At 51.3% G+C, this 12,907-nt stretch overlaps 2 protein-coding genes across 2 annotated transcripts; one reads left to right on the top strand and one right to left on the bottom strand.

Annotated features, from left to right (window-relative positions):
* Positions 1–768: 768 nt before the first annotated feature.
* On the bottom strand, positions 769–3,934 carry set2 (SET and WW domain protein; the record flags this gene model as incomplete). The annotated part of the gene is made up of 4 exons (XM_056939033.1): positions 769–1,257; positions 1,311–1,391; positions 1,469–3,132; positions 3,460–3,934. The coding sequence occupies 4 exons, from the start codon at positions 3,932–3,934 to the stop codon at positions 769–771; spliced, it is 2,709 nt and encodes a 902-aa protein (XP_056785755.1).
* Positions 3,935–11,280: 7,346 nt separating this feature from the next.
* Positions 11,281–12,273, top strand: N7539_009439 (putative AT DNA binding protein; the record flags this gene model as incomplete). The annotated part of the gene is made up of 1 exon (XM_056939034.1): positions 11,281–12,273. The coding sequence occupies one exon, from the start codon at positions 11,281–11,283 to the stop codon at positions 12,271–12,273; it is 993 nt and encodes a 330-aa protein (XP_056785756.1).
* Positions 12,274–12,907: the final 634 nt, after the last annotated feature.

Here is a 12,907-nt window from a genome sequence, read left to right on the forward strand (position 1 = left end):
TTGGTAGCTGGAGAAATAAAATGACAGGAAAAAGGAAAGAAAACATCGACTTACAATCAATGGATCATCGGCTGCACAAGGAATCCCACCGAGGCAATGACCATGACATGCAGAAAATATAGAATCAGGCAATATGAGAAGGTGGGATATTGTACCTGATCACTAAACGCATATGAATATAAGAAAAAAAAGAGTTGAGGAGGGTGTATGTCCCCATATGAAGTGTTGAAAAAAAAGAACGAGAAACAGGAGCAAAGGACAGGAGCAAGGGAAAGGGATAGAAGGGGGAAAAGGAAACCGCTGAAAAAAGATGCGCTGAAAGATGGAAGAACAAGGTGATCGAAGCACCGAGCAGGGCATTGTTGCCAAAGAACCAAAAAGACGAGCAACGCTGCAAGAAGAACTTTTGAGCCAGGAAACCAGATGCAGTCGAGACACGAAACCGCCATATTGTTGGCCGCCGGGGCTCATAAGAACGTGGAACAATAATACCATTGACGAAAACATCGCGAATTGACGTTCGGTAGGGCAATCAACCGGATCATGCTTGGTCATCTGTTGGTGTTCACAACAGATCTTGCAATAACAAGGATTGGCCAGCAGAGAAGAACTGCCCAGAGACATCGACTACTGCCGGATACGCAGGACATCTCTCGTCCCCACGTCACCTGCACGTTACTTCCACGTTGCTTTCACGTTACCCTCACGCTACTCTCGGCATCAGCGGTCATGTCAAAAAGCAATCACCCCTCGCGCAGAAGACATAGTCTATGTATCATGGTCTTCGACGTCAGAAGGAGCATCCGCTGGAGGAGGCGGCGGCGGCGGCGGCGGAGGAGGCGTAGACTTCTGGCGCTTCGAAGGAGAAGCCTCGGGGTCAGAAGCATCATGGTCGTCCACAAGTGGCGTGCTTGCTTCACCATCACGCTTGCGCTTCACCCCGGACATGTTGATGTCTTCATCCATCGAAGTCAAAGACCCATTTCTGGTATTTGCACCAGTGATTGTGGGCCCTTGCTGCTCCGCGTCGATCATCTCCACATCCTGATCCCCGGCTGGCGTGGCATCCGGCTTTGACTCTACCGTCGAGGCTTCCTTCTGAGCCTTGCGGGCTTCGCGTTCCTTGTGCTTGGCGGCTGCTTTCTCAAAGAACGTCTTGCAGTATGATTTGACTGTCTTCTGATGCTTGTCGCTGATCTTGGTCGGGTCGGTGACGCGCTCATGTTTGTAGTCACCTTCAACAAGCTTCTTGGCGGTCTAGAACCAGTGTCAGAACAAGTAGATGAGTTCCTTGGATGTAATTGACTAACCTCTTTCGCAAATCGCTTCAAATCCTCTTTGGGAAGCTTGTGCTTGTACTGGTCCACAACATGCTTGATTGTAGGATGCAGCTGACCAGAAAAGAGATCATCGTTAGTCCTACTCAGCTTAGGGTCGGTCTCTTTCGCTTGTGTCTTCGAGTGCTTACCGTGTTCTCGTAAAGCTTCTTTTGCTTCTCCAAAGATAGCTTCTTCCACCAGTCTCCATCTTTCTTTTTCTTGTCTACTGGGTCTGACGAAGCCTGGGGCGTGCCTGGAGTTGAGGTCTTTCGCTCGGTTGGCGTCTTATCCTGGGAATTCACAATTCCATCAATGATGCTCTGCAACGCCTGGTTGCGTACTGCTGTGGCCGGTGCGGTGGCTGAGGGCGGTGGAACCGTGGGCCGTGTCCATGTCGTCTCCCCAGCCGCCGAGTAATAGTAGACCCGTCCTCCTTCAGCCTCCGCAATGAACCATCCCTCAGGCAAAGGTTGTCGATTGCGAGGATCATTGCGACGGTCTCGGCGTGGCCGGCCACCACCGCCTGGACCAAATCCGCCATGATGGTGCATGTGGCGGTCGCGGCGATGCGGACCAGGGCCATGGCCTCGGGCTGCTGGTCCAGTAGGTATCACAGGAGGTGGAGATCGGCTGACCGGTCGTGGTTGTTGCTCTCTCCCGGATTCACGACGCTCGAATTGGTTCACAGTGGGCTTGACCTGTTGGTCACCCCGCTTCATTCGTGGAATTCGGTATGCAACCTCCAGATTTGCCCAGCTCGCCAACAAAGCCGCAGCTTTGTCCGCCACCCGTTCGTCTTCGTGCGTTGTCAAAGGCTGGATGTTGGTCTCGATTTTTGAATCGACGATCTTGTTGCGAGTCAAACGGGGGAATTGGTCGAGAATGTCCAAAATTTGCATAAGCACATTGGCGTCCTCCTTCCACATAGCCAATTGTGAATTCAAGATCTGGTAGCCGTGCATCTTAATGACACGATTGCGGACACGTTCATCCGCGCAACGTTGAAGACGACTCAACAGCTTGACAGCAATCCATTTCTCCTTGCACTGCATGAGTGCCGCCATCACCTTGGTCACAGCGTCTTCCTCCAGGGACTTGGGCTCCACACTGTCCACATACTCTTCATCACGCTCGCCGCTCTTCTTCTTTCGGGGTCGCCGAGTGACAGCAGTATCCCAGCCATCTGCATCATCGATGCCCAACGCTTCAATGGTTGCATTAGACAGTTTGGTCGCTTGTTCAGTCTGAGTCCGACCTCCGATAAAACCTTCGCAGTTGGGCTCCCCACAGTAGCAGGGCTGCGGTTCCGTACCATAACGATCGACATTGTAGTCAAAGACAAGTTCCTCGCCGGCCCGGATCGATCGCTGTGCAAAAATACCCATGCGGAATTTCTCACCAACCACCCATTTGTCAACATAACAATTGGGATTGCATGAGTGATTACAGAAACGACCCAGGTTGCCTCGTCTCGTCGCGTCGACGAATTCATTCCGGTTCAGAGACATGAAATAGAAGTGCTTGATGCCTTCTTCATCGTACTGCTTCATCCGACGTCGGAACTGCGATTCACCGACCACTTCGCCCACATATTCAAAGATGAGCTGGTGTGCATCAAGATCGGCTTCTGCTCGAAGGCCGAATCCCTTCTTCTCCGTTTTGATGACTGCGACGGGAGCGTATTCCCTCTTCTGGAATCGTTGGTTGCGACAATCTGGTCCACAGTCACAGTCCCCCACACACTCGATTTTGGTCGCACGATTGATACAATCGGAGTCCTCGCCACACGCTTGATTCAAACCAGCTTCGGCGTCTATGATTCAAGAGAAATAAATGTTGTCAGCAACTCCGCCACGCGAAACAAACCCTACAAACAATGCGAAGGGTAAGGAACGAGGGTTGTATTGGCGTGATCGACGAGGGGGGGGTGGGATTCTGTTCGCCTCGAGTCCATTCGGCGCACGTCAAAGTCCTTTATTGCCACGCCGCTAGGGCAAGCTGTCCTCTTCCTTGACTGGGAGGGAGAACAATGCAACGAAAACTGGCCAGACAAATAAAATGACCCGCGCAACTTCAGAAACACGCGATTGTAAAATTTGGAGAAGGAAAGACCGAGACCAAAGAATGACAGGACACATACCCCACTCTTCCGCACAATCGCACTCCATCGCATGCTCGGTGTAGCCCATGTTCTTGTTGGCATACCAGCAGGCCTCGATCTGCTCGAACGTAGCCAGCGCATCCTTTGTGCTATCCGGCAAATGCGAGAACAGCCGTGGAGGTCGCGGCACAACTTTTTGTGATGAGCTGCGGGCCAGTTTGGGTGGTTGACCTGGCTGCTCTTTGACGACGATGTCGCCGCCTACGGTTTCTGGCTTCATATTGTGCTCGCGCTTGACTAGCATCAAGTCAGAGCTCAGTGGCGTCTCGGGGTCGTGGATGGGTGAGTTGGCGTCCACGGGCGATTCGTGTTTCTGTTGTGATGAAGGTGACTGGGGAGGAAGGACGAGAGGACCGTTGATGTGGGAGCTTGGATCGCGCCCGTTGGCAAAGCGCGATTCCATCTTGACGGATGGCTCAGGATCCTGAGAGTCCGCGTTGTCATGGGCAGACATGACGAACACGGACTGACGGGACGAAGAGAAACGAGGTCTTGAAGCTCGATACAAAAGGATGAGGCAGAGGATCGAGTACAGATTTAAGCCGATGGAATAGCGACTGGAGCTTAGGTAAAGGAATGACAAAGTCGATGATCCCAAGAAACAGAGGCGAGGTTGAGAGAAGAAGGTACAAAAGCAACCGCTTCATTCCAAAAAAAAGATAATCCTAAAGTGACTGGGCCAGGCCATCACGCGCTCTCACCGCCCGGAGTCTCGATACCGCCTCGGAAGGAGCAAACCTGACAAGTCTTGGATCACGTGATTTCGAGCGACCGTGACTGTGAGAGACTGTCGCATCTGGTGGTCCTCAAAGCTGCCCTGAGTTGTAGACTCTTCTTCTGACTTGTTCTTGCAAATTCCTCATGAGAAGATGCTGTCAATCATTGTGCCCCATTTGCAAGGACATTCCAGATCCATAGAAGGCCAGATACGTAGCTCTGGTCATTCCCCGAGTATGATACAATGATAGTGGAGAAACTCGATGGGGTCATTGGAGAAAGACATCAGAGCTTCCATTTGTTGCACAAATCACCTGACTCCTGACGGCGGATTGGAGGCAAACAAATTGCTCTGGAGGACCATAGTATAGGGGCTTGGAGCTGGGATAGCCTTGGTTCATATACTTATCAGCATAGAGACAATTGCTGGCTTGTCATGTCTGCGCAATCTTTAACCCAGAACCAGGACAAGGCCATGGTCATGCAAGCTCTGGAGCAGACCATCTGATTTGGGACAAACACTGTAATTGCACAGAGCGATCTATTCACTAGATGAGCGGATTTCGTGCCATTGGGTTTTCTTTGGTGATACTTACTTCACTGGCTTGAAGAATCTAAAGATCGAAGAAAGCTGTGCAGAAATCGGACAGGATTAAGACGAACAAGCACTGCAGAGCCAGCCGATCCACACCAGCTGGATTTGGGCGACGAACGTGTCAGAATGACCGTCACAGCACAGGGGGGGCATTATTCATGTCGGTGGATGTTTCACTTCCTGCAGATTTCAATTCGGTGGTTTGGGAAAAGCAGCATTCTGAATCCGGAAGCAAATGAATGGATGAGGGGGCCTCATGTTAGTCGGAATCACTGCGAGCTGCAGGATTGACGCTGAAGGCACAAATCCATTGGCTCCAGGCCACTCTGCAGGGAGACCTCTGGGTGTGATTCATTCCGTTTCTGACTGATTTGTGTATGTAATTGTATGCGATGCATATCAGAAAATGCAAACGGTGTCTGTGCGTCCGGAGCCGCTGTTTCCGATTCAGTCGAGACGATGGAGAGGGCGCTGATGGATCCTGAGGCGGAAGTGAGAAAGAAGGGAGCCAAGCAGAAATTGGTTACGGGATGCATGGAAAGGATGGTCAACGTGGTATTGGCTACGGAGTCCGGAGCATAGAAGCAGATCAAACTTTGCACTTTTGCCTTTTTGTTTTTCTTCCGTTCCTTTTTCTCTGTATTCGATGGGGAAAGATTTCATGATCATGAACCGTTCAGCTCTTCCTGTGGAACGTGTATGAAATTAAATTTCCGATCGCCTACGCCACAGATATCAATCATGGTCCGATGCGATGCGTCTGAGCATCGAGGTCATCTGCCTCCAGGTACTGTGATCATGATCGCGATGATCACTTCTATTACAGATATCCAATACTTTGCATCAGTCTTCATCATTTATCGGGATAAGGGAACTAAAACCTAGCGTCGATTTACCTGACAGCCCAGGCTCCATTTCAGGAATGTTTCCGCGAGGCATCAACAATACTTGGGAGCTTGGAAGACTTGACATCGTCCACTCACTCCACCGAGGGGGTTACTACAGTAGGGGGAGTACTTGAACTAGACAGAGACCTGAGGACACATCGAGTAGATACCTAGCCAAAAGTGTGCAGCTTGAAACCGAAATGAAATGACTGGAAGCTTTACTTTGAGGGACTCAAAGTGCGTGTCAATGAATAACCTAATAAATACCCTCCAGGTAGCGATTCTGTGCATTCAACATTTCATTAGTTGTCCTCGTGCCCTTCACCTTGACGGCATGACAGTTGTGAGAGTAGCTGCACATAAATCGCTTTGTTGAGGTACACTTTGCTAAGACCAAACAAGCTCATTGGAGATGCAACTAAACTGGAAGGATGTTCGAGCGGTCTCGGTGTGGTACTTTATATCACATGCTCTCGTAGACTAAGCAGCACCAACATAAAAAAGAAACTCTTACCTCAAGGCCCGGAAGGAGAACTCAAAAGGGAGAGGATAGCGATACCATGAATAAGGAGTAACGCTTCGACTAGATACAAGTCTCTTCCATTGTCGCAAGCGAGGGTCTCCAGTCCGCTGACGGTAACCGAAAAGACGCCGTTGTGTCAAGTGAGCGGGGCCAAAATGTCCAAGGCCTTGAAGAGACAAAATGTCTTGTTTCTCCCGTCGAGTCCTTTGCCGAACTAGGCTGCAGATGATTGAACCCGGTCAGGGAGGACGGAGAAGCGACCGGTCGAGGGGCATTTTCAAAGACTTTAGACTCGACATGATACTGAACATCTCACAGGGTGCAGTACTGCAGTGTGGGTTTGTATTACATACTTGCACATCGCCTTGGAGGAGAGAGCATAGGGTCTCGGAGGGAAATCGGCGGGACGGCGACGGAGGTACGCTCGATGACGAAGTGCAGATCACCTTTTTCTGCCCTTTCCGAAGAAAGAGGGCCAGGCTCGGTTACCGTCCAAGCGGCAAAATGCTTAACGCCAAAAAGGCAAACGCTGGAAGACAAGGTTTTCGTCTTTATTTGTCTGTTGACCAGGCGGCATATGATTGATGATAGCCACCATAACATACTTGTCCTTGGCGTCTTTGACTGTCCGGAGGTCTTCAACCGACCTAGACTCCTATTTCTCATCACACCATTGACCATTCCAATTCCCAATCTGGACGTGTAGCAACCCTCCGCGGGCTCTTTCCAAGTGGGACTCCTCCGCGACTGAGTTCCGACCAAGGCTGACCAAAGAAGAAGAAAAGCCCATCTCGTGGCCACGCTAGCAGGGAAGGGACAAGCTGGGGAGGCGCTAGACAGCGCATCAGGGGAACACAAAGTTAAATTTCCCAGAAAGGAAAAGCGCCAATAGATGTTCAGGACAAACTACAAACTCAAAAGTTCCGAGGAGCGCTCGATGGTCCTTCACACACGCACTTCCTTTCTCTCTCTGGCTCGCTCTCTCCCTCAAGAGAGAGGACGGAGTTACTCATGAGCGGATCACAATCATGAAGAGCATGCACTTGTCGTCAGCGGAGTGGCAAAAAACCCATAGGATCCCGAAAGAAAAGAAAAAGTTACCGAGGGAATCCAACACCTCAAATAAAGTATCATCTCAATGGTACCACAGGAGAAAACGGTTGGCCCTGACGGACCCAGAGCCAAGGAACGCTGCGGCGGGAAGCCAGTGCGCTTTTCTTGGTACTGGAACTCGCTTCGGGCCAGTCGTAGACTACCGGATGTCTTTTCCCTGCCCGCTCTCTCCCCCCCCAGTTCCCGAATTCATCAGTCGCCATCTCCCATTAGAAACAGCCCCTGCTGGCCTGCTGAAAGCTCAATTGGGAAACAGTCACTAACTGTCTCCTGGTCTGATAGGTCCTCATTAGGGCTGGCGCAGTAAGATCCATGACGGCGCAATTAGGGCGAATTGCAACCACATGATAGGCGCGCTGCGGCGGGTGCGCCAGGATGCTGGGTCGTCCGTGAATAGGTGGTGTTTGGAGCTAGCTCCAGGGGCGGCTTAGGGTCGATCCTACCGACTGATTCGCACGAGAACAATGGTTGACACGGTACAAAAGAAGACTACCGGATACGAATTGATGACCTTTTGATTGAAGAGGGTCATTTAGCCTCGACTTCCAGTCTGTGGCGGGGTTGAGCGAAGGATTGCGGATCACTGTCGACTCAACTAGATTAGACAACAAGACTAACGACATGGATGTGAAATGGATCTTGCTCTTCAGGGACGGTCAAGCAAGCATTGCAAGTGCTTGGCGGCAGAGACTGGCAGGACAATATCCTGCTGACTGCAAGCACTGCAAGGCTGCCTGGATACTGCATGCGGGTAGATATACGACTCGTGTGTGCGGTGTACTCAGGACTGTGTAGGGTGTAGTCCTCGTTGTAGCTGCATGTACCGAGGATGTACTTTGTAGAGACACTCGCTACGACAGTGCGACCGACTACAGTGAGGGCACTCGCGTTGTTGATTACGACTGGACCGTGGCTGTCAAGGTTCCCCACATTCACGCGCAAGACAAACGCCAGTTGATTATGTGCATGAAGTCGTGGACGCGACGCGATGTGGTCCGCTCTTCAGAGTTGTTCGAGGGGACAGCCTACAGGTGGTACCGAGGATAGCAAGAGACTCAGAGTAGCAAAGGACCTTTCGAGGCAGAACTTCACTCCACAGAGTATTCGATCCTGACAAAGGGTTTGAGAAGTGTACAGGATGCAAAGGACATATTACAGAAATGCAGAGAGTATCACTATCCATTCCACGACTAGCTCTTCCCCTCCCCCATCCCTCCGTCTTTGCAAGAGGTAGAGCAACTCACGTGGTAGGACTTTGCTCAGCGTGGTCGAGCTCCTAAAGCTACAAAGACTACAGATTGCCACGCCCGCGTGAGTGAACTTGTCTTTGACATGAGTATGGCCGACTCTGGTAGAGGCGTCAGTTCAGTTGCTCGTGAAATCCAACTGGCGCGAGGGGCTTGACCTGGGTTTGGACCCGCCCCTCCAACCCTCGATCGTACTTTGTAGGCTTGGGAAAAGCGAGAAAGCGAGAGAGCGAGAGAGCGAGAGAGAGCGAGCCAGTTGTCTGGCCGCCGGCGACGTGAATTCATGGGAATTCTGTTATTCCGTCTCGAATGATTCTGGAAGATATGAAACTCCCCGCTTACCCCGTTTCTTTTTGTGCTTTTTTTTTAATTTCTTTTCTTTTCCTTTCTTTTTTGCCTTTTTCTTTTTTTCTTTTTTTCTTTTTTCCCGTTTGGCCATTTTACAATTTCTCCATTTTTGCCGATCCCGAAGTTCTCTTCCGGTCTGTTATTCTTTAGTCTTTAATCTCCAGTCTCTACTGTACAATTTGATTCTATTGCTCCATTCCATCTCTTTCTCTTCTTTCTCTCTGCTTTTGGGCCATTCGTTGTCAATTCCCCCCGTTTTTCGGTGCGCTCCTGCTCCATTTTCTTTATTTCATTTTCCAAGGTATCCCTACCATTTCTGATCTTCATTGCTGTCAATTGATCGATCCCCTTGTTCCCTTGGACGTTGCTATTTTCAGTCCCAGCTGTCCCCGCCAGTCTTTTCCGTCTGGACTCCACCGAGTCTGCCTATCTGGGGCTTTGAGTTCTGCATCACCGCCAGAGCTCCGAATTGACCTCTTCCCCCATTGCTGCGGCGATCTGTCGAGGAATCCCATGGGCTGTCAGGGACATTGTACGCTTATCAACTGTGTCTCGTAGTGTCTGGGCCCAGGCTCCCTCCCGTCTCTTCTTGGGCGAATTTCCATGCCGATATCAACACTAGCACTACGGAGAGCTGCTCGCACCACTTCAGGTCTAGCAATCTATCGCCTTTGTCTTTTCTGACAGACTCTTCGACCTCCACGACGCCTCATACTACGACGAGACCTTCTGGGTCTTCCCTCTTTCCTCTTTCCTGTTCAGCAGCATTTGTCTCTTCCACCCTTGTCCCCACTGCCATCTTCTCCAGCGAGTCTCATTGGTGCATCTCTATCTCACATCGCTCACTGCCTCGGTCTACTACTTGTCCACTGCACCGTGGATCGTGCTTTGCTCAACCTTAACTGCATTTACCATCTCCCCCTCAAACGCGACTCAGCATTTCTGCAGCTTTCCCTGGTGGTCCAACGCGCATTGCTTCCTGCGTGATCCCGGCTGCTTCAGACCCGTGTGGACCAATCTTGACCAGTCGGTACTTCATGGATCACGTTTTGTTGTGCTGCACGTCGAATTTCCTGTGGCTGTGACGCCTTCAGTTGAGCGTCGCGCTTGTTGTGCTGTTTTTTTCTTTACACTGGCTCAGTCTGTGCATCTGCTCTTGTTACATCAGTCCCATTGCCTGGATTTGTATCCTATTTTCTCACCGGTTTGCGTTTTGTGGTTTTTTTTGTCTCGTTTTTCTTCTCTTTTTCCTTCCCTTTTCTCTTTTTTCCTCTCGATCCCTCGCCTGTCTGAGCTCTGAAGCTAGGCATTGCGCTTTCAAAAGTCCACTGTTCAAGCGTTATTGGTCTTGTGGATTCCTCCTTGAAAGTCGCTCGCTTCTCCGCTCTGCGCATCCGCCATTTCCCTGGTTTCACTGCCATTCGTGTTGATACCGCAAGGCTATCTGGAGATTTCCCATTTGAGCGATCGCGCCCCAATTATCTTTCTTTCTTTTTTTTCCTTCTTCATTTTGGACCCTTGGATATTGCCTCGACGGTGCAGGACGCATTGCCCGATTTTGTTCTCTGCTTCATTCTCATCCAAAGGAACCGGTCAAGAGAATGGCATCATAGAAGCACTCGCTGTGTGGTTCCATTCCTCTCTTTCTTTGGGGGTTGCTTTGCTTTCGATTGTTTTCCCTTCTCTACTCTCTTTATCCGCCTCAAGAGCCTCATCACTTTTTACAATTCCCTCTTCTTGCGCTCTGGTTGTGCACGTGTGTCAGACCAATTGTTGCCGACGCTCGTGCTACTTTAGCTCCACAGAAAACTTGTCCGGGGAGGCTATTTCTACCGTTTTTGTCTTATTGTCGCCTTCGCTGGACTGTCGAACTCCTACTTTAGCGGATCTGAGTATACCGACCGAGCTTTGATCCCATCACCGATCATCAGCACTTTCCATAAATTTGACCCTCTCGTGGGTCTGGTCTTGGTCATGTCGAATCCGGCCGATAGTCCATGGACCGAGGAGGAGAAGGTATGTTTCTCAGGGAACGTCTTGGTCAGGATGAAATCAGATCACGCTAATTCCCGTCCTGACAGAACACTCTACTCTGCGAGATCTTGAAGAAAGCCCCGATATCTCCCAACTATCTTATACGCATTGTCAATGACCTTGCAATTTCGCCAAATTGGGAGCATATTCCCTTGCCTCCAGGTAATTGCTTTCCTTGAGTGAACGCTGAGACTGTTGTTGAAGCTTGCTCGTCTTAGCTGCAGTCTTGACCTTGTTATACACCTGCCGCCCACAGAATGGTTCACTAACCGCCGCTCCTGGCGCCAACAACCCACAGGCCGTACGCTCAGTCAATGTAAAATGACCTTTGGCGCTATGCTCTCGCAGTCGCAAGTGCAGCCCCCGGCGCATGCATCGCCTTCGTATCAATCGCATTCGCACCACCAGCCTCACAACCAACAACAAGTTCAACAACCACCACCACCTCCACCTCCGCTCCAACACCACCAACACCCCGGTCAATACCACTACCAGCAAGCTCCACCACCGCCACCACCACCAACACCAAGTGCACAGTCAACACCAACCTCAATACCACGGTCTGATGGGCCTGGAGGTCCAGCTTCCATTCACGATCCATCCATACGTAAACGGCCCCTCTATCCAGCCGAGAAGCCGTCCGCACCACGCGCGATTCAGCCTCGCCCACCAGCCAGCACGGCCTCCTACAGCAGCGAAAGCTCCGCCCAACTCTCCCCACGGTTCGAGACCGCATTGGCCAGTGAGCCGCCTCGCAAACGTGGTCGACCCAGCAAGGCTGAGACGGAACGACGCAAAGCCGCCGCCGAAGCCCGCGGGGAAACCTATCCTCCACCTCGGCGCGCTGGTTCCACCCGTGTCAAAAATCCACAATCTCCCCCTAGTCCTCCGCCTGCTTCGCTCGCAATGTACTCGTCGGGTCCTGCAGCGGCGCCGTCTCGGCGCGGCCCAAACCACGGACCCCATGCTTATGAAGCAGCTGTAGGTCGACCTCTGGCACCAGCTCCGATGTTCTCTGCAGGAGAGCGCGGAGAAATGCCAGATCGACACTCTAGGGGGGGGAATATGCGCGAACTGCCTCGTCTCGATGAGATGAGCAAACCGTTACCTTCGCCCCGTACTCTGCACTTGGGACCAATTGATCAGTTTGGGCGCTTCACCGGAACCACCCCCGGCGAGAGAAGCTCGTTCGGCTCTATACCACCAGATCGGTTTTCGCCGGCGGACAGTGGGCGAAGAGACTCGGCGACAAGTCGGGGCGAGACGAGCATGGGACCGTATACGGATGTTCGGGCGAGCATGACCCCTAGCGATAAGCCAACGCGATGAGGCTGGCATTTCAAAGATGGGGTTGTGGTCGGTTTGGTTTAGGTGGATGCCTGGCTGGAGGTGCCACAGCAGCTTCTCTTCTTTACAAGCTCAAATCAAAAAGGAAGCTTCTATGTCGTATCGATTGGGATCTGGTGCTTGACGCGACAAGTTCGACCCTCACTTCTGCAGCAGCCACTGCGCAACTGGCAGTGCTGTGGCTCGTCACATCAATACAAACTGCGCTTATTATGACCCTAACCCGCCAACTTTCAACAAGCCCCCCCCCCCCCCCCCGCGTTGGCAGCTCTGTCTCACGACGATCCTGAATTTATGAAAGTCACAGATGCATTGCATGAAATCATTACTTTAGACAGCATTTTCCCGTTTTGTGTTCGAAATCATATTCTTTTTTTTCCGCTCTCGCGTGGATCTCTCTTATCCTGTGCTTCCATCTGCGTCCGCTCTCATCTGAGCTTGATCCATGATGTCTCACGCGAAGGGTGTTCGCTCCTCCATCCTCGCCATATATGTTTGAATACCACGCAGCCTCGATTTTTTTTTCTTCTCATTCTTCCATTTGGCTATTGCACTGCGCTTATACTGCTCCTTTGCCCATTTCTCGTTTCCCAGATTTCCAAACTACATACTACAC

Source organism: Penicillium diatomitis (genome assembly GCF_028827545.1).
Source record: "Penicillium diatomitis strain IBT 30728 chromosome Unknown utg000017l_segment0_segment0, whole genome shotgun sequence".
In the NCBI taxonomy this organism is placed as follows: Eukaryota; Fungi; Ascomycota; class Eurotiomycetes; order Eurotiales; family Aspergillaceae; genus Penicillium; species Penicillium diatomitis.